Below are 24,895 nucleotides of genomic sequence, written 5' to 3'. Positions count from 1 at the left end.
CTCCAAATCACAGGACTTGTGCTCTTGAAATCTAAGGTTTATAAAAATTTTGGTTGTAAAAATTATGATGCTATTGCAAAAAGATTTAAGGTGAGAAATGACTATCAACTTGTTTGATAGTTTACATTTCTTAAATTTAAAACCTTAGTCATCACATTCTATATAAAGATAGCATTAATAGGGATTTATAAACCAAAACTTAGTACTATCGGACATGAAATTATCATTTTTTCATTATTATTTTAATACATATTATGTAATATTATCTACTTTTAATTTTTATCTTTAAGGATACTCACTAATTTGTTTTTCTCCATTTTCTTTTTTTCATTTTTATTGTGCTTTAGGTGAAAGTTTACAGCACAAATTAGTTTTTCATTCAGAAATTCATACACAAATTGTTTTGTGATTATTGGTTGCAGTGCCGGTAATGTATCAGCACTCTCCCCCTTTCTACCCCAGGTTTCCCGTGTCCATTCGTCCAAATTTCCTGTTGCTTCCTGCCTTCTCATCTTTGGTTTTGGGCAAGTGTTGCCCATTTGGTCTCGTATACTTAATTGAACTAAGAAGCACATTCCTCACATGTGTTATTGTTTGTTTTGTAGGCCTGTCTAATCTTTGGTTGAAAGGTGGACTTCTGGACTGGCTTCAGTTTTGAGTTAGCAGAGAATCTGGGGGCCATAGTCTCAGGGGTTCCTTCAGTCTGTGTCTGACCAGTAAGTCTGGTCTTTTCTTCTAAATTTGAATTTTCTTCTACATTTTTCTCCCACTCTGCCCAGGGCCCTCTATTGTGATCCCTATCAGAGTGGTCGGTGATGGTAGCCAGGCACCATCTAATTCTTCTGGGCTCAGGCTGGTGGAGGCGGTGTTTCATGTGGTCCATTACTCCTTTGTACTAGTATTTTCCTTGTATCTTTGGTTTTCTTCATTCTCCTTTGCTCTGGACGAGATGGGACCAACAGGTGTGTCGTAGATGGCTAGTCACAAGCTTTTAAGACCCCAAACACTACTTACCGAAGTCAGATATAGAACGTTTATTTCATGAAGTATGTTACGCCAAATGACCTAGATGGAATGATAACATTTCACCCTTTGGCCCCCCAAAATTCATGTCCTTGCCACATGCAAAACACATTTACCCTGTCATATAGCAAAAGTCTTAAATCAACTCCAAGTCCAAATTCCAAAAATTCATCTTCATCTGTGAAATCTAGAATACAAGTTATCTTCTTCCAAAGTGCGATGGTGGAACTACCACAAGCTAGACATTTCCATTACAAATGGGAGAGATTGAGGGGAAAGAAGGGATAATAGGTATGAAGGAAGTCAGCAGAACATATTACATTAGCTCTCAAGGCTTGAAAATTATCTTCTGTTCTCTGAGACCATTTGGACAATGGCCCTGTCTTCCAGACTCTGGGTTTTGACCGCTCTTCGAATTCTGGGTGGAGGCCCCTCGGCCCTGGGCTTCAGCTCCACCTTCAGGCCCACTTGAATGGCAACTTTGCTCCCTCACATTTGGGCGGCCCCATTCTCCTAGTCCATCTGAGTGGTGACCCTAACCCCTCAGCCCTGGCAGGCCCTGTTCTTCTGCCAATTGGGCATGGCGCCCCCACCCCCTCAGCTTTGGGCAGCAGATCCAGCCCCATACCACTGGCACTTGTGAATGGCAGCCTCACGCTCTGGAAGAGAGTTTGTGAAGATCTGACTCTTTGGAGCCTAGGAGGGTGTGACCTCACCTTTTGAGACCCCAGAGGCTGTGGCTCCACCCTTTGAGACCCCAGAGGTCATGGCCCTACCCTTTGAGGCTGAGTCAGCTCTGCTTCCTGTGTTTCTTGTCTCTAGCTTCTGCTTCCTAGTTGCTTGGTCTCTCAGCCCTGTGGGCCTCACCTCCCTTGTCTGCCCTGATGGGGAAGGTGTTCCAGCACTCTGTAGCTCCACCAGTAAGTACCTGGAGGCACCCCACTCTACCGGGAAGCCTCTTGCGCGAAGGCACTTAGCTCTGGTGCCATGGGTTGGCTCCACTGCTGTCTTACGCTGGTCTCCTGGTTCTGCTGCTGCCATTTCTCTGCTTTTGCTTCTCGTCATCTGCACCATCTCCGGTGTAACAGCTCCCCTCATTCCCTTCTGCATCCTCGTCAGAATTGTCTTTGATGTCCATAATTCCACGAACAGTCTCTTCAAGGCAGTCTGGGCTTTTACTATTAGGCACTTCATAAAATTTCCAGCCCCTATCCGTGCATAGTTTCAAAACCACTTCCACATTTGAGGTATCTGTTAGAGCAGCACCCTGCTCTCTCAATACCAAATTCTTAGTTACCTAGTGCTGCTATAACAAAAATACCACAAGTGAATGGCATTAACAAAGACAGATTTATTCTCTCACAGTCTAGGAGGCCAGAAGTCCAAATTCAGGGTGCCAGCTCCGGGGAAGGCTTTCTTTCTCTGTTGACTCAGGGGAAAGCCCCTTATCATCAAGCTTCCCCTGGTCTAGGAGCTTCTCAGTGCAGGGACCCCGGGTCTAAAAGATGCACGCTCTTGGCTCTTCTTGCTTGATGGTGATGAGGTCCCTCCTTCTCTCTGCTTGCTTTTCTATCTCAAAAGATACAACCTAATGTAGATTGAGTCCTGCCTCATTGACATAACTGCCTCTAATCCTGCCTCATTAACACCATAGAGGTAGGATTTACAACACATAGGAACATCACATCGGATGACAAAATGGTGGACAATCACACAATACTGGGAATCATGGCCTAGCCAAGTTGACACACGTTTTTGGGGGACACAGTTCAATCTGTAACATCCCCCTAGCCCATGGTCCCCAGACTTCAGCCCCAGTAACTCGGTCCCTCAGTGTGTTTGAATGTGTCTAGGAAGGCTCTGTGACTTTGCCTTGGTTAAGTTGTGCAAACTTCCCCTATGTTGTGTGTTGTCTTTCCCTTCATGGAAGATGGCACTTGTCTACTATCTACTTACTGGTTTCCCCTCCCTCATAACCATCAAAGATTCTTTTTTTCTGTGTGTAAGCCTTTTCTTAAGTTCTTATAATAGTAGTCTCATACAATATTTATCCTTTTGTGATTGACTTATTTCACTTAGCATAATGCCCTCTAGGATCATCCATGTTGTGAGATGTTTCATGAATTCATCATTGTTTTTTATCGTTGTGTAGTATTCTGTTGTGTTTATGTACCATAATTTGTTTATTGATTCACCTGTTGATGGGCACTTAGGTTGTTTCCTGTTTTTGCTACTGTGAATAATGCTGCAGTGAACATGTATGTGCTTATATCTATTCCTGTGACAGCTCTTATTTCCCTAGGGTATATTCCTAGGAGAGGGATTGCTGGATCGTATGGTATTTCTATTTCTAGCTTTTTAAGGACGTGCCATTATTGTTTTCCATAGCAGTTGTACCATTTTACATTCCCACCAGCAGTGCATAAGAGTACCAATCTCTCCGCAACCTCTCCAACTTCCATTATTTTCTGATTCGTGCCGGTAATGTTGGAGTGACGTGGTATCTCATGATAGTTTTGAGTTGTATTTCTCTAATGGCTAACGATCGCGAGCTTATCCTCATGTGTCTTTTAGCCGCTTGAATGTCTTTTTTGGTGAAGTATCTGTTCATATCCTGTGCCCGTTGTTTTTGATTTTTTTTGTTGTGGTTGAGATGTTGAATTATTTTGTAGATTTTAGAGATTAGACGCTAGCCAGATAATGTCATCTGTAGCCAAAAATGTTTTCCTAGTCTGTAGGTTCTCTTTTTACTCCGTTGGTGAAGTCTTCTGATGAGCAGAAGTGTTTAATTTCCAGGAGCTCCCAGTTATCTAGTTTCTCATCTGATGTCTGTGCATCATTTGTTATGGTTTGTATTCTATTTATGCCATGTATTATGGCCTCTAGCGTTGTCCCAATTTTTCCTTCCATGATCTTTATTTTTTTAGGTTTTATATTTAGGTCTTTGATCCATTTTGAGTTAGTTTTTATGTATGGTGTGAGGTGCGAGTCCTGTTTCATTTTTTTAAAGATGACATCCAGTTTTGCCAGCACCTTTTGTTAAAAAGACTGTCTTTTCCCCAGTACCATAATTGGTCTTTTATCAAAGATCAGCTGACCATAAGTGTGGATGGATTTTTGTCTGAGTTCTCAGTTCTGTTCCGTTGGTCTGTATGCCTGTCACTCTACCAGTACCAGGCTGTTTTGATTACCGTGGCTGTATAGTAGGTTCTGTGATCAGGTAGTGGGAGGCCTTCTGCTTTGTTTTTTCTTCGGTAATGCTTTGTTTATCTGGGGCCTCTTTCCTTTGCACGTAAAGTTGGTATTTAGTTTTTCCATTTCATTAAAAAACGCTGTTGTTATTTGGATCAGGATTGCATTATATCTGTAGATCACTTTGGGTAGAATTGACATTTTCACAGTGTTGAGTCTTCCTATCCATGAGCATGGCGTGTTTTTTCATTTATGTAGGTCTCTTGGTTTCTCGCAGTACTGTTTTTGCAGTTTTCTTTGAATAGGTCTTTTACGTCCCTAGTTAGCTTTATTCCTAAGTATTTTATCTCTTTATGTGCTATTATAAATGGTATTATTTTCCTGATTTCTTTTTTGAAGTTCTCTTTGTTAGTGTATAGGAATCCAACTAATTTCTATATCTTGATCTTAAATCTTGCTACTCTGCTGAATCTTTCTATTAGTTCTAGTAGTTTTCTTGGGGAATCGTTGGGGTTCTCTATGTATGGGATCATATCATCTGTGAATAGGGATAGTCTTACTTCTTTTCAATTTGGATGTCCTTTCTTTCTTTTTCTTGCCTTATTGGTCTAGCTAGAACTTCCAGCAGAATGTTAAATTGCAGTGGTGATAAAGGGCACCCTTTTCTTGTTCGCATTCTCAGGGGGAATGCTATCAGCCTCTCTCTATTGAGAATGATATTAGATGTTGGTTTTGTATAGATGCTCCTTAATATGTTGAGGAATTTGCCTCCTATTCCTATTTTATTGAGGGTTCTTATCAGGAATAGGTATTAGATTTTATCAGATGCCTTTTCTGCATCAATTGAGTGATTATTTGATTATTTTCTTTTGTTCTATTTATGTAGTGGATTACGTTGATTGATTTTCTAATGTTGAACCATCCCCACATACCTGGTATGAATCACACTTGGTCATGGTGTTTTATTATTTTGATATGATGCTGAATTCTGTTGGCTAGAGTTTTGTTGAGAATATTTGCATCTATATTCATGAGAGATATTAGTCTGTAATTTTCTTTTCTTTCTTTTTTTTTTTTTTGTGGTGTCTTTGCCTGGCTTTGGTATTAGGGTTATGCTGCTTCATAGAATGAATTTGAGAGTATTCTTTCCTTTTTATGCTCTGAAATAGTTTGAATAGTACTGGTATGAGCTCTTCTCTGAATGTTTGGTTGAATTTTCTAGTGAAGCTGTCCGGGCCAGGGCTGTTTTTTGTTGGGCTTTTTTTTTTAATTACCTCTTCAGTCTCTTCTCTTGTGTGGATCTGTTCAGATTTTCTGTTTCAGTTTGTGTTAGTTTCGGTAGGTAGTGTGTTTCTAGGAATTTATCCATTTTCTCTACATTCTCATATTTCTTGGAGTATGGTGTTTTCATAGTAATTCTGTTATGATCTTTTTATTTCAGTTGAGTTTGTTGTGATATCACCCGTCTCATTTTTTATTTGGGTTATTCATTTCCTCTCATAATTTTATTTTATCAGTTTGTCCAGTGGTTTGTTGATTTTGTTGATATTTTCAAAGAACCAACTTCTGGTCTTGTTGATTCTTTCATTGTTTTTCTCTTCTCTATTTTGGTTATTTCTGCTCTAATCTTTATTATTAACTTTCTTCTGGTGCCTGTGGGCGTCTTTTGCTGTTCTCTTTCTATTTGTTCAAGTTGTAGGGCTAATAAATGTTTTGATTTTGGCCTGTTATTATTTTTTGATGTGTGCTTTTCTTGCTATAGATTGACCTCTGAACACTGCCATTGCTGTGTCCCACAGGTTTTGTTATGATGTGTTTTCATTCTTACTTGATTCTAGGAATTATTTTATTTTATTTTTATTTCTGCTATTACCCAGTTGTTTTTAAGCTAGATGGTATTCAGTTTCCATATATTTGATTTTTTTCCTTCTTGTTATTGTTTTCTATTTTTATGGCATTGTGATCAGCGAAAATGCTTCATATTATTTCAAAGTTTTGAATTTTATTGAGGGTTGTTTTGTGACCTAAAATGTGCTTTCTTCTGGAGAATGTTCCATGTGCATTAGAAAAGAATGTACTATTTGCTGCTGTTGGGTGAAGTGTTCTATATATGTCTATGAGGTCAAGTTGGTCAGTTGTGGCCTTTAGATCCTCTATATGTTTGTAGAGTTTCTTTTTGGATGTTCTGTCCTTTATCGAGAGTAGTATGTTGAAGTCTCCTACTATTATTGTGGAACTGTCTGTTTCTCTTTTGAATGCTGTTCGAGTTTGTTTTATGTATTTTGGAGCCAAGTTGTTGGGTGCATAGATCTTTATTAAGGTTATGTCTTCTTGGTGGATTGTCCCTTTAATCATTATATAATGTCCTTCCTTGTTTTTTATGGTCAATTATGTATTAAAGTCTATTTTATCTGAGGTTAGTATGTCAGTCCTGCTCCTTTTTGGTTACTGTTTTCTTGATACATTTTTTCATCCATTGATTTTTAGTATGTTTACGTCTTTGTGTCTAAGGTGTGTCTCTGGTAGACAGCATGTTCATGGGTCATATTTTTTATCCATTCTGCCAGTCTCTGCCTCTTTATGGGTGCATTTAGTCCATTTGCATTCAGTGTGATTATTTATAGGTATGAGTTATTGCTGTCATATTGTTGTGCTTTTTTTGTGTGTGTGGTGCTGATGTTTTCTTTGTACCTCTTGCTTTCCTGTCTGAGTTCCTTTTGTGTTCAAATATTCTTTTTCCATTATTATGTATTTTGTGTTTATTTAATCTTTATGTTTTCGTTGTTATTTTGATGAGTAGGTTTGTTAACTTTCTTTTTGGTTACCTTGAAATTTACCCTTATCTTCCTAAGTTTGAACCAGTCTTTTTATTACCTGCTATTGCCTTGATTTCCTTGTCATTTGAAAGTTTTATACTATTTTATGCACTATTTATTCCCCTTTTATTGTTTTGATGATGTTGTCATTTACAGATTGATGTCTCTCTTACCCTTTTTTAAGTTTTTTAGTTTGTCTTATTACCTAGGTTGGTATCGGCTAATGCCATCCTGTGTCCTAGACTCAGGTTTTCTAATGTTCATTCTCTAACCAAAGGACTCCCTCTAATATTTTGTGTAAGTTTGGTTCAGTTTTTACTAATTCCCTTCATTTCTGTTTATCTGGAAGTATTCTTACTTCACCATCATATTTGAGAGAGAGTTTTGCAGGATATATTATTCTTGGTTGGCAGTTTTTTTTTTTTCTTTCAAGGTTTTATATATGTCATCCTATTACTTTCTTGACTGCATAGTTTCTGCTGAGTAATGAGTTTAATCTTATTGTTTCCCCTTTGTAAGTGACTTTGTTTTTCTCCAGATGCTCTCAGGATTCTTTCTTTGTCTTTGGTTTTGGGAAGTGTGATTATGATATATCTTGGTGACTTTCTTTTGGGGTTTATCCCATATAGGGTTTATCAAGCTTCTTGGATGGTCATTTTTTTATCTTTCATGATATTACGGAAGTTTTCTGCCTTCAAATCTTTAACAGTCTTTCTTTGTTTTCCATCTTCTCTCCTTGTTCTGGAGCTCTGATCATGCACAAATTTTTGTTCTGACTTTAGTCCCACTTAAGTCTTAGGTTTTCTTTATTTTTCCTAATTCTTTTCTCTGGTTTTTCCTCAAAGTGGTGTCCATGGGTTTGTCTTCAGTCTCGCTGATTCTGCCTTCCATTGTTTCAAATTTACTTCTAAAACCTTTTATTGAGTTGTCTGTTCCTGAAATGCTGTTGTTTATCTTTTGGATTTCTAATTGCTGTTTTTGTGTGGTTTCTAATTATTTATCATTTTGTTCTTATATTATTTTCCTGAATTCTTCCATTGCTCTGTGTTTTTCTTTATTTTGCCTAAGTTTTCATTGGTTATGTCTGTGTTTTCCATGATTTTGTCTAATTTTTCCTTGGTTTTGTCTGTGTTTTCCTTGATCTCTTTTCTGATCTCTTCAAGAACTCTCAATATTAGTCCTTTGAATTCCATATCAGTTAGTTCCAGTGTCTTTTATCCTACTGGAAGGTTAACTGATTGTTTATTTTTGTCACTTGCTGGAGCCATCTTGTCCTGGTCTGTTACATATTTTGATATTGTCTGCTGTCTCCAAGACAGTAAGGTATTATCTTCTTTATTTATTGATTGTATGTTCTTTTTGTTTCATCCTGTTTTTATGTTTTGTTTTGATATGTCAAGATGGGTGGGTGGGGTGTGCTTTGCCACTTGTTTGTGGACACGATAACTCTCACCACCTTATTCGGGTGGGCAGGGCAGCTGCAGGCAGGGCAAGCCCCCTTCGCTGTACACTGGTTCGGTGAGTGGCTAAGGGTGGACTGGGAGGTGCTGTCTGCCTCCTCATGTTGGTCTAGTGGTGTGGGAGTGTTCATAGCCCCTCTCCAGATGGGCAGCGGTGTTGGACAGGAGTGGTATGGACTTGCCTTCCACTGTTCAGCAGTTGGTCAAGTGGCGGGATGACGGGCGGTGCAGACCTGTGCAGCTGGAATGGGGAAGGTACTGTACGGGGCTAGGTGGGAGGGAGAAGGAAAAAACAAAAAATGGCACAGCAGGAGCTGGCACGTGGGGGCAGGGTGGACCTGGGTGGTGCGGCGCGCCGGTGGCTCTCTAGCCTCAGCGACGCGGCAGGGGTTGGCAGGAAGGGAGGAAGGTGAGGTATGGGGCTAGGTGGAAGGTAGAAAGTAAAGAAAGAGAAAAAAGTGGCATGGTGGGAGCCAGTGCATGAGGTTGGGGCAGACCCAGGGCCATGGTGGCACAGCAGGGACAGGTGGGAAGGGGGAAAGGTGTCGTATAGTGATAGATGGGAAGTGGGAAGAAAGAGGGAAAAAATAGCATGGTGGGGGTCAGCAAGTGGGAGTGGGGCAGACCCAGGGGCCGGTGGGAAGGGTGGGGAGGTGGTGTATGGGGTTAGGTCAGAGGGAAAATGAAAAGCAAGAAAGGAAAGAAAAAAGTGGTGGTGCGTAGAAGCCAGTGGGAAAGGCAGGAGGTTACATACAGGGCTAAGTGAGAGGAAGAAAGAAAAAAAAAAGCCATATGATGGGAGGGGCAGGTTGAGCCCTGGAGGGGGGCCTCTTATCATGGACCCCAGCGGTTGGGGCTGCCAGGGTGGGGGTGGGGGTTCTTGCTTCTACTCATCAGGAGGGTGAGGTTTGGGAAAGTGTGTTTGGTTACCGGGTGCTCAGTCTCCTGTTGGGAACTCTGTGAAGTTGCCTTCCCATACTCCCTGTCCGAGGTCGTTGCTGGCTATTTTTCACGATGGCCATGCTGTGCCATGTCATTTGGCAGGGGACCCCTACTCCGTATCTCTCCTCGTTCTCTGTTTTCTGTCACTTTCTCATCTGGTTTTTTATCCCTTCATTTGATTTTCAGTGTTCTGGGATTGACATTTCTGTCTTACTTAGTTTTTTGGGTCTCTGCTGCAGAGGGACAGCATGGTGCATGTGTCTAGCGTGTCATGTTGGCTCTGCCTCCTATAATTAGCATCTGTATGGCAAAATTATTGAAATTGGTGAAACTTTTTCTCATTATTTTCTGTGTAATTCCTTTTTCTCCTTTGCCTGTTGTCTGAAACCATCCCTAAGTTCCCTCATGTTGTCTGCAGATATACAGTTATAAATTTTTGCAAATTCAGTGGTTGGGGGGCAGGGGGACAGAGCATAATGGGGAAGACATAATATAATTCAAGATTTAAGGGAGACACCTGTGAAGAAGTGATGTTTAAGTCAAGATTTGAAGGATGAACAGGAGTTGGACAGTTGAGACTGGAAGGAAGAATATTCCAGTCAGAGGGGACAATATATGTGAAAGCCCTGAAGTGGGAAAGTACTTGGTTGGTTCAGGGGACTGAAAGAAAGCCATTGTGCCTGGATCTTAGGGAGTGAGGGGCTGAATGGCTCAAGGTGCGGCAACATCCTTCTGTAAATGAGTGCCTTGGAAGCCATATTAAAGGCTTTTGAATTGTGTCCAAAGTGCACTGGAGAGCCAGTGAAGGGCCATAGGAGGGAAGGGACAGAACCAGGTATGTATTTTTGAAAGCTTAGTCTGGCTGCAGCTTCAAATTAATTGAGGAGTAAGAATGGAATCAGGGAAACAAGCTGGTTGGTTACTGGACTGATATGGCTGAGCAGGAATGGTGATTGAAGCAGGATGGAGACAAATGAAGTTTAAAAGAAGTAGGCCTATTTGAAGTACATTTTATAGGTAAAATGGGCAAGACTTAGTGATGTATTAAACATAGTGGGTGTAGGAGAAAGGGAAATGATTGGGATAACTCCAAGATTTCTGGCATACTCATTAGATGGATGTGCTCAAATAGCAAAGATTGGCAGGATACTCTTGGATACAGGAAGTTAGAACATGCCTGTGACACATCCAGGCAGGGATTTCTAGTAAGTGATGGAATAAATGAATATGACAGAGCAAGTATGCCTGCGCTGCAGGTAACCACTGGCATGCTGTGTAAAGATGGGAGTGAGAATGAGGGGGGCTCAGGACCATGCTCTCAGAACCTTAAAATTTCAAAGCTAGGTCAAAGAAGATTCTGTAAGATAGACTGAGAAGAAGCAGCCCAAGATTAATAGTGTATCTTGCCAGAGAATCCAAGAGATGAGAGTATTTTAAGCTGTTTTCAGTGCTGCTGTGGGAGATCAAGAAGATAAATATGTAATCAATAGAAAAGTTATTCCTTATAGCTTTACTTCCCCATCTCACAGTTCCATGACACTTTTTCTTCCTGACCCATTTTGTTACAATAATAGAGCTTTCTGGCAACCCACTGAGATTTAGATTGCACGTTGCCTTAGAGACATGGTTATTGGTATGTTACTCTTAATCATTTTTCATCACCCTATTGTGAATTTTAAAGCCAGAAGATGTCACTGTTATATAATAGTAAGCTATTGAGGGTTTACAAACTTTTGGGAAGCCTTTTCATTAAATAATTTCTTTTGGACAGAATGGCAAAGAAGTACAATATGAAACTAGTCTACAAAAAGACATTTCTGGAGTTTTATGAAGAAAAGATTAAGAACAATGAAAATAAAACACTGTTAAAACGCATGCAGGCCCTGGAGGTAAGTATTTTAAAAAGGTATAAAATTTTCAGCTTGTAGTGAATGTGTTCATCTGTTTTTGAGATTCTTTTTGAGGCTATGTAGATACTAAATATTTATATAAATTACACACATTATTTATAACTATACTCTTCAGCACCTAGGAGAGCTTGATACAGAAACTTTGCTTGGTAGCCACTCAGTAAATATTTGATGAATGAACAATGCCATCTTCAAATGCTGTTTTCTGGATTAAAAAAAAAAAAACACAGTTGCTTATTGATTCAGACTCATAGTGACCCCACGTGTGACAGAGTAAAACTGTGCCCCACTGGGTTTTTTTTCTTTTTTCTTTTCCCAATAATATTTTATTGTGTTTTTGGTAAAGGTTAACACAGAATTTAGGTTCCCATTCAACAGTTTCTACACAAATTGTTCAGTGACATACGTTGTTACATTCTTCACAGTGTGCAAATATTCTCATTATTTCTGTTCTGGTGGTTCTGTTTCCATTAATCTAGTTTCCCTGCCCCCTTACATTCTCCTCTTTGTTTTAAAGTAATTGTTGACTGTTTGGTCTCATGGAAGTGATACATTAAAGGAGCAGAATACTTACAGGTGATGTTCATTATTTTGTGAGCCAGTTTGTTATTTAGCTACAAGGTGACTTCGGGTTAGTTTCACTTCAAAGTTTGATGAGTATCTCAGGTCAGTAGTCTCAGGAAGTTTTCCAGTATCAACCAGTCCAGTAAGTCTGGTTTGTTTTTGTTTTTAAGGAATTTGAGGCTCTGTTCCACATTTTTTTCCCATTCTATCAGGGTCCATCTGTTGTGACCCTGATGAGAACAGTCAGTAGTGGTAGCCAGGCACCATCTAGTTCTTCTGGTCTCAGGGTAGATAAGGTCGTGGTTCGTGTAGACTGTTTGTCCTGTAGACTTGTTTCTTCTCTGAGTGTTTGGTTTTCTTTTTTTCTCTTTTGCTATGGACGAGTAGAGACCAAGAGTTGTATCTTAGATGGCAGCTTGCAAGCCTTTAAGACCCTAGACACTACTCACTAAACTAGGATGTAGAACATAACTTTGTAAATTATGCCAATTAATGTAGATGTTTCATGTGACTGTGGTCCTAATCCTTCAAACCCAGAAAAACCAATCCCGTGGGATGTTTGGTTATGTCTAAGAAGTATCCATAACTGTGCCCCCATGTGCTTTATTATATATATGTGTATAAATACGTATATGTATAGTCACAAATACAGATGCCCCCATACCGTCGCATAGATTCCCCCCACATAGAAGACTAGGGTTTTCAATGGTTGGTTTATCAGAAGTAGATTGTCAGTCCTTTCTTCCAGCTCACCTTGGGTAGACTTGAACCTCTAACCTTTCAATTAGCAGCCTAGTGCATTAACTGCACCACCCAGGGACTCCATTTTCTAGATAGGACTGCTTTAGAACAGGATTTCTCAACCCTGATGCTTGACATTTTGGACTGGATAATTATTTGTTGTGGGGACTGTTCTCTGCATTGTAGGCTGTTTAGCAGCATCCATGGCCTCTGTCTACCATGTGCCTGTAGCACCACTACCACTCTCCCCAAGTTGTGATAACCAAAAATATCTCTAGACATTGCAAGGGTCCCTGGGAGTCAGAATAACCCCTGGTTGAGAACCACTGCTTTAAAATGATACCCTTTGGTTATATCCTCGCCAAATTGTCAAATGGGAACCTACCTTGCTGTGTAAATTTCATCAAAAACTCAATAAAATATTATTTAAAAATAAATAAAACTTTCCTGGCCAGGGTCCAGAACAAGCTTATCCCATGCAGAACTTTGTTTTGCTGGTTGACCATCATTCTAACAAGATTCCAATCTTTAAGCTATATTGTTGCTGAGAGCTGCTTTAACTCCTGGGTTCTTCTATGCTTTCCCTAGTGCAGGAGTGAGAATAGTCTATACAGGCTTTAATTGGGCAGATCTAAAATATTCATTAAACGTTTTTGTTACTTACCAGCAGAATCATATTCATTAAATGGGCATTAAATTTTTCTAGATAGAGTTCATTCAATTTAGAATATTCTTTTAAGTACTTTAAGCGTACTCTATCTTATTGATCTTCATAATTACCCCTTGAAGTAGGGAAAGCAGTACTATTCGTATCTTTTAAATGGGCAGTCTGAGGCTCAGAGAGGATAGTTGACTTGTTTGGCTATTAAGTTTTAGTTTTTCTCCAGCTTTTATAGGTGGTATTCAAACAAAAGTCTCCTATTATACTTGCATCCACTTCAATTTTGGGTAGAAGGATCCTAAATCCTAAATTGTCTTTTGAAACCCATAATCAATAAAATGTTATGTTCCTTACTGATCATATTTCCTACATTTTAGAATTAGGAATGTTTACATTTGCTTTATATAAGGAGAAAGGGCTTATTTTTGTTTGTTTTGAGGGAGAGAAGAAAATTAGAAAAGTATGTGTGCATACATCCCCACACACATACGTATATGTAGTTTATCATCCTTACTAAATGGTGCATTGCATGTACAGTGAGCAGTTATTTAAACTTTCTCTTAGCATATAGGTAATGAATTGATTTATGTTACTTTATTAAAAAATACCCTTAGACAGCAGGATACACAAAGATAACAGTGTCCCTTTTTTTCAAGGATCTTATGGTATAGTGAGGCAATAAACTTGCAAGCAAATAATTGAGTACAACGTGAAAATTGCCATAATGAAATAACACTCAAAGTACAGTGAGAGTATGAAAGGGCCTCTTAGGCAGGGAAAAAACTGTAAGAGTGAAGGTAGAGAAGCATGAGGGAGCAAGGGGTGTCCAAGGAAGTACTGGTACTTTTCAGCATTTCTTTAGCTCAGTGGTTCTCAATCTTCTTTCTACTTCAGTATTGCACTTGATGAATAGGATCTATTACCAAGGCTGTCCAGGGACATAAGCAGTAATAGGTGAAATTTGAAGAAGTTCTTTGGTTTTTCCTACTTCTTCACCAAGTCACTTCTTTAGGCCTTTAAAGAATTTTGAGCAGGAGAGTGACATGATCAAATAAGGGTGTTAGAAGCATTATTCTGGTGGCAGTGTGCAGGATGGTTTAGAGAGACTTTAAGACTAGAGGCAGAAAGAGCAGTGAGGATGCTATTGCTTTAGCCCAAGTGAAAGATTTAAATGGATGTATTGTCTGTGTAAAGTCTTTTCCTGAAGCCTTCAGCCTTCAACTGGCCCAGAGTTTCAGCAATAAAACTAGTAAAACTTCTCTCTAGTTTCCTGGAGCAGTGTAGCAGAGGGAAGGAAAAATGAAGAGATAGCAAGCCAAGAACTATAGTTACAAAGCCCTGACACCTTTTTTTTTTTTTCCACCAGGAAACTTAATCTGGGAAGAGTTCTGGAAGAGTAACTCCTTTGAAAAGAAAGACTTATTAGAATATATACATTGTAGCAAGTTTTAAAAATACAGTCAGTTTTGCTGTTTTATAATCATATATTGTTTGGTCCTTTAAGATGATCAGTAGAGGAGAGACGAGATTTTCAGTGATAGACAAATAATAATGTGAAGGAATCATATACTGATTAGCTTGAAGAACAGATTTATAGTAGAATGACAACCTTTCAAAAATAAGGTTTTGAAGCTTTGTGGTATGGTGAAACAATGTGAGATTGAAGTTTCGAAGAGATTGAGTGATTGTGTTCCTGATATTCTTTGTGTTAAAGCATAATAAAAAGTAAAGTTACCACTGCTAACAATATGGAAGTCCAAAAGGCCAAATACTTTTTAAACAGCAAACAAATAATTTCTAATATCTGAACTTGCTGTAGGATATTTATAAAGAAAAGGGAAAAGGAAGATAGTAAAGTAGACCTTCCTGGTTCATTTTCTTAAAAAATACCTCAGGGAGATCTGTCGCTTTCTTAATCCTAGAAAGAACTTTCTGAATGTCATAACATAAAATGGTTCCTTGAAGCTTGTTTATTGCAAGAAGATAAAGGCAGGTATTATAAAGAATATATAACTTTGGTAGAGTAGGTGGTTATTAAATATTTTATGTACTTTCCTATGTTTTGATTTACATACATTACAAATGGCGGTACTTCGTGATATAAAAAGATGTTACATAAAATTGATTAAAAACAGTGCTTGAGGTGATCTGAATAAACATTTGGCCAGTATACCCTTAAAAACACAGTAGTTTTTTCTTACTCTTCATCAGCTTCTTCGTCAATATGGGACTGCCTGTATTTTAAAGGCTGGATTATTTTCCTTATTTTCTTCAACTCACATCTTTTGTCCTCTTAAACAAGGTTCTATGTTGACTCAAGTTTTTTTGTATGTATTATTTCTGATTGTTAATTATGCTTTCCACGGCTATTACGTGGCCATCCTGTTCCTGTTTAGCTCTTTTGATAGGGCTTTCTTTAGGCTTTGTATTGTAGCAGGAAACCACCTGACCAGCGTGGGGGGAGTGGTCAGGACATGTGAGTTGCTTCTGCTGAGGGGGCTGTGGTGGTGATTGAATTATTTTGTTTATTCTAGCTGTAAATAGTCTAAGATTATGATAACAGCTACTTTGTAGGTACTCCCTTCCCCCCCTTTTTTTTTTTCTTTCCCCATAGTTTAAAAGCGTGTGTAGCTTGTATTCTTAAAATAATACTTAGGGATTATTGCCTTAATTGTTTTTTTTCAGTGATTGAGTGTGTTTAATTCTAAATTGTAAATTTAAATGTATCTTAACTATGATTTCACTTGCTTTCCTAGCCATACCCTGCAAATGAGAATTCCAAACTTGCCTCTGAGAAAGTGGATGACTATGAGCATGTAGCAAAGTATATGAAAAACAGTCACATAAGATTACCTTTGGTAAGTATTCATTTTTAAAACTCTTTTATAGAAAATGGAAAAAAGCATAAGGTATATGGAGACTTAGGAGGTTATTTCACTGGTTTGCAATCCTCGAGCTTAGTGACTTAGTTCTTCAAATTAGATCCACAGTAGTGCGTTTCCCCTAAGTTGTGAGTACTGTAGCCATGGATATAGAATAAAATGCACTTCAGTTTGCTGAGAATGAAGTGCTGTGTCGGAGGCAGTGTGGATTGGGAACATTCTGGGTGAGTTTGGCAGTTTGCCTGCCCTAGTGCAGTACTTCTTACTACAGGCACCTGGACTCACAAGTGTCCCACAGAGAGTTCAAGGGGCCCGTGAACTTAGATGGGCGAAAAATGACATCTTCATTTTCACTAATTTCTACCTGAGATTTAGCACTTTCTTAAAATGAACACAAATACCACACTGGTATTGGCTATAGTGGTAACTTTGTCATCAACAGAAAATACAGATAGTTTCATAACACATTTCTGCTGACATCTTAGAATATTATTTGCATTCATCACTTCTTCCAAATTATATTTGTTACTAGAACTGCCAGTAGATCTTGTTTTTCAATGCATTAATAAAGCAGCACATTTAACTATATCACAGGTGTTCTTTGAGTATTTTTGGTAAGTATATTTAAATGTATTTCCTTTGTATGATGTGTACTTTAATTTGTGATTACTTTGGAAAAACACAAAAATTTTATTCCTTCCTCCAATATTATTCTATGTTTCAAGATAGGCTTTTTTAGTTTTTCGTTTTCCAAGTTAAAAAATACAGTGTACATGCTTTTTCCAATTACATGCACACATGCACCCATACCCAAACCCATTGCCATCGAGTCGATTCCAACTCATAGCAACCCTATAGGACAGAGTAGAACTACCCCATAGTGTTCCCAAGGGTATCAATCTTTACAGGAGCAGACTGCCATATCCTTCTCACACAGAGTGGCTGGTGGGTTTGAACTGCCGACCTTTCAGTTAGTAGCCGAGCACTTAACCAGTGCACCACCAGGGCTCCTTTGCACACATGCACACACACACACACACACACGAATATCATTTTTACCTACATTCATCCTTTAGTTTAGAATGAGTGCATTAGAGAATTTGGGAGGAGGATAAAAATGGTAGGATGGAATTAGAACTTAATTTCGGATCACAGTAATAGTAATGTTAAATTGTATATATATTTTACAGTGAAGGTCAGGCTTTTTGGCCATCTCTATCCATCATCATTAAAAAATAAGCATGTTTATTTCCATATTGAATCTAAAGCTTTCTTTTTTATTTTAGGGAACCTTAAGTAAATCAGAATGGGAAGCTACAAGTGAGTAATCATCATTGTAGGTTTACTGACATTCTTAAAGATTCTGTTTCAAGGTGAACATTAAAATCTGAAAACTCTAGAATTTTTTTTGCTACATTTCTAAGTTGTGTCTGTGTTTCTTTATACCCACGCAGATATACCTGCATCCCTATATACGTCTACCTGTTGATTACTCGTTGCCATCGAGGCGATTCCTACTCATAGCAACCCTATAGGACCAAATAGAACTGCCCTATAAGGTTTCCAAGGAGCAGCTGGTAGATTCAAACTGCTGACCTTTTGGTTAGCACCCAAGCTCTTCACCACTACACCACCAGGGCTCCCTATATGTCCAGTTCCCCATTTCTTGACAGGTTTTTAGTACCAAGGAAAATATATGCAGGATGTTGCTCACTATAAATTTTCAAGAGTATACTTAAGTATTTCACTGCCTACTCTTTACTAAGGAGGCCTTGGGTGGTGCAGATGATAAACATACTCCACTGCTAACCAAAAGGTTGGCAATTTGAGTCCACCCAGAGATGCCTCAGGGTGCACTCTAATTGCCAACCTGGTTGGAGCATTTCTACTCTGACACACATGGAGTTGCCATGAATCAGAGTCGACTAAACAGCAACTGTTTTTTTTGTTTGTTACTGTACAGCTTTCTGTATTTGATGTCTTTACCTCAAATTTGTTGGGATTTTTGGTTTATAGAACACCTTCATGTGTTTTATTTCCAGCCATTCTGATGTTAACAGTGAAGGCATAATACTAGAAAATTTAGTGAAGTGGCAGTGAGCAGGATATTTTAGAGGGATGTGTGATTGAGAACAGGCATGATAACAGCAGCATTCTGAAGTGAAGCACTTGTCTTCAGAAGAGAAATCAGAAGGCCTGGTTGCCAGTCTTTGAAGCCCTGTGATTCTTCCACAGATTTATGTTGAGGAAGTCAGAGCCTCACTGTTAAGATGATAATACTTCCCTTCTGTGGCTTCCCTGGGGACCTAAAAGATAATTCCCACTGTTTATATAAATAATTATTGATTGTACTGAAGGCACAAGTGGTAAAGACAATCCATTTGGTAAACGTTGAGTATTGACTTTCATAACGTTCTTTGAAAGGGCTATGAGGGTTAAAAAGGTAAACAAGTTATAATGTCTTCCTTCTGGAAGTGTACAGTCTACTGGAAGAAACAGACAAGTAAATGCACTACTAGGCAAAGTGTTAAAGATAGTTTAATAGGAAAAGTAGGTGAGAGTTTAATGAAACTAGTGAAATCTGGAAAATAATAATAGTTTATATTAAGTGTTTAACATGTGCCAGGCACTGTTCTAAGCTTTTCGTATGTAGTAACTCATTTAATCCTTACAACAACTTGACAAGTAGACTACTGTTTATGCTATCTCTCTTTCACAGATGAGAAAGAGGTTGAGTAACTTGGCTAAGGTCACAGAGGTAACTCAAGTGGTCTGGCTACACAGTCCATAATCCTAGCCATGGCCTCCCAAATCCTTTGTAAAAGCAGAAGTTGGTAGGAGTTGCTGAATTGGATAGAGAGGGAAGGAAGGAGGACAAATTGTGCGAACATTTTGGGCTTAATTGTCTCAAAGAATGGTGACATTAATAGAAATGGGATTGGGGGATGTATTATGGATATAGTCTTGACAAACTGGGTAGTGTGTGCACAAACCTACATATTTCATTACTTTTCTTCTGCGTGGGGATGGGCCACCTGTCTTAGACACCCTCCAATTCCAAAGGATGGTGTAAGGAAAAAAATTGGTGAAAAGTCATGATGGTAGTGGTAGTGGCTATAGCTTAGAACTGTATTTTTCTGTTAAAGAGGACTTTAGTGATAACATACAAGTGAAGAATTAAGTGGTCCCAGACAGTTGAGAAGGAGATGGGCTAGAAATGTGAAAAGCAGTAAGGAAAGAACAGTGGCCAAATTGCATCCAAAATCTAGCATTCCAGGATCAATTGGCTCTTTGATGAATTATGATATTCTAAACTGATGGGTTTAGCGGGCTGGAATTTAGCTTGCCTTGTGTCACAAATCTAATGAGTGTAATAAAGCTACATTTCAAACTCTTACTGGCCTGTTTATTAAGCTCTTGTTACCAGAGCTTGCTGCCCCTATAGAAGGTGCTTTAAAATGGTTCAGTCTGCTTCTGTAAAGATTCAGCCTTGGAAACCCTGTGTGGCAGATCTACTCTGTCCTACACAGTTGCTATGAATCAGATGGCAATGGGTTTGTTTTGTTCTGGTTGAATCTTTACAGAAGCAGACTGCCACATCTTTCTCCTGTGGAGTGGCTGGTGATTTCGAACCGCTGACCTTTTGGTTAGCAGCTGAGTGCTTAACTACTGTACCACCAGGGCTCCTTTAGTGATTTTAAATGACCCTAAATTAGGATAGGACACGACGGCAGGGTTGTTTGCAGTGGGTATAGGTGTGTTTGGGGTGGCGTTTGGTGGGGTTGGACTGCTGAGGACCAGTTAGAGTGGGGGACAAGGTTAGCAATGCCTACCTGTTGTAGGTCTTTGGACATACTTGTTCTGCTTTGCCTCCTTATCCTCTAGAAGTGTCGATGATCACTCTACCTGTTTTCTGTCTACCTGTGTACTATACTGCCAGCCACATCTCATTTTCCTAAAAGAAATCGAGAACTAAAAGAAAAGGAGCAGGAGAGTAGCATGACCAAAGAAGTATTTTAGTAAGACTGGTGTGGTATTACTAACAGGTTGGGTTGGAAGGCCAAGAAGGCAAATCAGGAGGCTGTTACACAGTGTGCCATCACTGATAAACTAACTTTAGGAGCGAGGAATTTAAGTTACACGACCTAGTGTCTTAACTCACTGGTTAAGTGTCCTAATGCATGCCCTGAACATCCTCATGGTGTTTTGAGGATTTGTCATCTTTTCAGGTATTTTCTTACCATAAAATTTGCTTGTATCTTATTAGAACATATAGTAGATTTGAATTTCAGTGTGATTCAGAATAAGGAATCATCTAGCTGTATTTGAGTGAACACACTTCAAAGCAGGTGACCTTCTTTAAGAGAGAGTGCTCTTGGGAATCAATGCATCCAGAGGTATTACTGTTGGGGCCAGATAAATAATATCTCTAAGCATTGACCATCATTATGACTTTTGGCTCACTTTCTTATCAAGCCCTGTAACACAACAATTGGGTGAATTTTAACATGCACATTATGTATCTTCCTTATATTTCTTTTTATTAGTTTTTCTTCAGAATAGAAATTTTAGAGTACCATTGCCAATAGTATTCATTGTAGTGCAGTTATTCTACCTATCTACCTCACTCTAGGTAAGATTTGAGTGATAAGACTTTTCTAGTTTTAATTTTATTTGCTTTTATACTTTTTCTTACTTCAAACTGTTTTTAGAGTTTTGTAGAGCTGTTGAATTGATTTTCTTATGAGTTGTGATGTTGAATATTATTGTAGGTTGGTATTTGTCTTCAGGTAAACATATATGATCCCATATCTGCTTATATATGACTCAGAATAACTGAGAAACTCTTAGAATTAAAGGCTCTTTTTCCTCTTCAAAAGCTGCTTGAGAGCCTAAGAGTTTTCACCAAATTGTATGGCAGAGACTGAGATTATTATTTTGTTGACCATGAGGATATAAGAAACCAAACTCTTAACTTTCATTTATTTTTTCTTGTAGGCATTTACTTGGTCTTCGCATTTGAGAAGCAGCAGTGAGCACATGCGCAGTGGCAACAGAATAGCTATGTTTCATCGTAGACAGATTCGACAGCTTTCTGTGTGTATTTTAGTTATTCTGAATGTGCAGGAAGGATGCTGCCAGAAACTCCAGCGTATAAATTCAGCAGTTGCTGTCTGCGACAGATGAACCTTTATTTGTGTATATAAGAGTGAGCTGGGACTTTTGTCTTTAAATAATCTATTTTTAATTAATGTTCTGAGAATTTGTTTGCCTTTACTCCATTAGCTTGTAAAAATTCTGCTCTGAGTTGTTAAAGCAGTTGAACTCTTCCTACAGTGCTCCAACTTGCTCCATGTTGGTGTACAGCAGTGAATGTGCCACACTTCCGTAGTTGGTGAGGTACACGCAGGGCTGTATGTGTGTGCTTCTCTGTGATCTTGTTGTATAGTGTTTCCAAGATGAAATAGGTTGCTTTCTGTACAATTGAATGTAAATGTTCAATGTGTATTGCCAAAGTTAGAAGTTTAAAATTGAGTTTTAGATGGTAATAAAATTCTAGGCAAGTTATTTAGCTAGAATTTTAGCCTCTTAATACATTTCTGTGTAAATAATAATTACTTTTACTTGCTAATATGCTGTAATTCTGAAAGTGGTTAGAACAGTTTAGATGGCAGCATAGAATTGTTTTAGAGTTTTGGGGCTTTCTCTTAAGAACTTAATGCCATAGCAATTAATGTTTCTCATCTTCAAGAATGTAATTAGACAGGTTTGCTTTTCTAATTGAGCAAAGATGGTATAGTTATTTTTCTCAGGACTTAATGAAAATCTCTCCCATTTCACATTTTCCTCAGATTTATAAATGGAACTATGATGGCGACGTATGACCATAAAGGAAGCAGATAGATGGACCTCAGATTCTCACTGATGTTAGAGCTAGGTTACAGATGCCATGTGTTATAGATGCTATGTGTTACAGATCATTTACACCCTGCAGTTTAGAAATAAAGCAACATTTATTCCTTTGTTACAATATCAGTACTTTGCAAAGTAGGATCCAGGGTCTAATCACCATTAAAAATTTTATTTGCCATTTCAGAACCATTATAACAGTCAGCCGTGGCTTCTTGTTTGACTATTTTTCTATAACTGACACTGAGGTAAACTCAGTAAACTAGGTAAAATCTTATCCTTACTTTACATCACAGTTTGGAGAACTCGCTAGTTTTTTGATATAGTGAAAAACTTAATAAGGAAAACAGTTATGTACTCTGCAGTTACTGTGTGTCCTTCTAAAATCATTTATTTAAAGTATGATTTATAAAGACATTACTTTCTGTAGTTATCCACAGTAGTTGTTTAAAAAACATAATCTCTTAGTTTATATATGTTCACTGTTTGTGGTGGTAGAGTAGCAAATTTTTTACTAAGAGAATATGGGTTTCCTAATTTCTGTTCCATCTGCAGTCTTTAAGTCTCCAAACTGTTACCAGTTTACCAAATTCACAGTAAGTCTTTTGGGCTTAGTGGTGGTTTGCCTGAATAGGTCATTTGGGGAAATAAATAGTAGTATATCTGACTATGGTGGCTGTCATTAGCTAAGAAAGGTTTGGTACTGGTGCTAGGGAGGTGGGGAAAGGTTAGCCCTTACTGTTATATATCCAGGTTCATTGTAGTTCTAGGGAAGTGCCAGAAAGTGTTTTGATAGTTTGGTAGAGTACAAAAAGCTTCAACTTTATTTCCCATTGCTATTCTCACTTCATGGTCTTAATTTCTAAGCTGGTAGTAAAACATATTTTTAGCTTCCTTCTGCCCTTCCCACTTCATGAATAATTTGGAGGAGAGAAGAATCCCCTGAAGGATGGAGTCACTGATGGCAATATAAAGAGAAGAGAAAAGAAAGGTGGAGTTCTGCCTCACTGGGGTCTTCGGGGAGTAGATGAGCAGAGTGCGAGAGGGCCTGAGAAAGAGCTCTGGGACTGAGCTGGTGGCTGTAAGTGTGGGAGAGGCACACTTGGAGCCACTCTTAGAGGATATGAGGTGTGGCAGGTGTCCTTTTTCATGAGCTTTGCTTGCCTCATTGCCTTTGCTTCTCTGACCTCCACTCGCCTACATCTCCTTGTTGCAATTAAGTGCCTAGGCAGTGACTCCAGAAGAACTGTTAGGAAAAAGACTGGAAAAAGTGGCCTCTGGCCACCATTTCTCTTCCATCACCAAGGTAAAAGCTGGCAGGACTCTTCCCCCTTTATACTCCACAGGCTAAGTATTTGATGATTTTCTATTCAGGACTCATAACTTACAGAAGAGTCAGGGATTGTCCTGCTGATTTTCCCAAATCCTGGCTGTCACTGTAGGGTCAGGAAGAATGCCTATTCCAAGCTCAGAAATATAGATGGTTCATAGGAGTGACAGCAAGGCACCCCCCAGAATTGCTGTTCAGTTTGTCCCCAAGGAGTTTCTGTGTGGTGCGGATGGTTAACATTTGAGTCCACCCAAAGGCACATCAGAAGAAACGCCTGGTAATCTGCTTCCGAAAAATCAGCCGTAGAAACCCTGTGTAACACAGTTCTACTCTGACACACATGGGATTGCCATGAGTCCAAGTCAACTCACCAACTTTTTTTTTTTCCTTATTCCCCAAGGATGAAATTAGAGATGGAGATCAAATCAGACCAGGAATATGGCAGAATGTGGTATAACTTAGAAAGTGGAAGTTAAGGTATTTGGGCCTGTTATATAGCAGAGGAAAGAGGCTGTGTGGCCACAATGGTCAGGGGGAGAAATTGGCAGTGTTTCCAGCTGCAGCCAAGGGGAGGGTGTCCTAACATGCACACAGACAGTGGTGGCGTAGACATGCTCTAGCCAGTCCTTTGTGCCCTTTCAGTGCCCACCAAGCCACTCTGGTGCTGGTGTGACTTCCCAAATAAATTTGCCTTCAGGGAGAGAAGGCATTGAAAGGTAGGTTATTGGTACAGTGAGTTTCCAACCACCCTACCCCACCCCGCCTTGGAAATTGTGGGTATCAGATTGCTGTCTGAATTGAAGTATTAATGCCGTTAATAGAGGATCAGAGCAGAGATAGGCAAAGTGAGACTGGCTCCAGCAGAAAAAGTATTGTCAGCCATCAGATGTCCTGTATTTTCAGTTCCATTAACTCTTTTGGGGATTGGTTCTTCAGCACCTATCTTAGCTCATTGCCATTATGTTATTTTGATGTGTATTCAAGTACCTTTCTGATGAAGATTTGGCTTCTTGTGTAAGTCTGCCTACGGGGAGAAAATGCCAGTGTGAATATTTTAGCCCCTGAATATTGTTTTCATTATTAATAAACTGTCTTTTTGTTGTTTACCTTGGGCTTTGTATGTTGGAGTTGTCGTGAGCCAGTCCCTGCAGAGGGCTCTAGGTCTTCAAGTAGGGGCCAGATGTAGGAATGAGAGCCCTCTAACAGAACTTGTAGAAAAATGCCTGTGGTGTTGAATGACCCTTTGATCAAATATGAAGCATCGTTGATGATGTCACCATTTCTCTGTAGTTGCTGTTATATCAAATACTACACACCTGATAAGAAGTCTTTGCGTTCCCCACCCTGACAATGCAGCATCCTGATTCTTTGAAGACAGCCAATGCAGTGCTATAGGTGTCAGCACTCGTTTAGCAGATACATATTGGGCTGGGGCCAGGTGGCAGTCAGCGCTTTGTCACTGTG

General features: G+C 39.1%; 1 protein-coding gene across 6 annotated transcripts in view; it reads left to right on the top strand.

Annotated features, from left to right (window-relative positions):
* RNMT (RNA guanine-7 methyltransferase) overlaps positions 1–23,080 on the top strand; it is a 43,868-nt gene extending 20,788 nt beyond the window's left edge. For all 6 annotated transcript variants that reach the window (XM_023724822.1, XM_023724823.1, XM_023724821.1 and 3 more), the window contains exons 8-11: positions 11,205–11,322; positions 16,066–16,167; positions 17,478–17,511; positions 21,190–23,080. In XM_023724822.1, coding sequence (XP_023580590.1) covers positions 11,205–11,322; positions 16,066–16,167; positions 17,478–17,511; positions 21,190–21,227 — 292 coding nt within the window. In that variant the 3' untranslated portion in view covers positions 21,228–23,080. The remainder of the gene's footprint in view (positions 1–11,204; positions 11,323–16,065; positions 16,168–17,477; positions 17,512–21,189) is intronic.
* Positions 23,081–24,895: the final 1,815 nt, after the last annotated feature.

This window comes from Trichechus manatus, unplaced genomic scaffold (assembly GCF_000243295.1).
Source record: "Trichechus manatus latirostris isolate Lorelei unplaced genomic scaffold, TriManLat1.0 scaffold00262, whole genome shotgun sequence".
Taxonomy (NCBI): Eukaryota; Metazoa; Chordata; class Mammalia; order Sirenia; family Trichechidae; genus Trichechus; species Trichechus manatus.
Note: the sequence above shows the minus strand (reverse complement) of the source record. Positions and strands in the feature narration are given on the sequence as shown.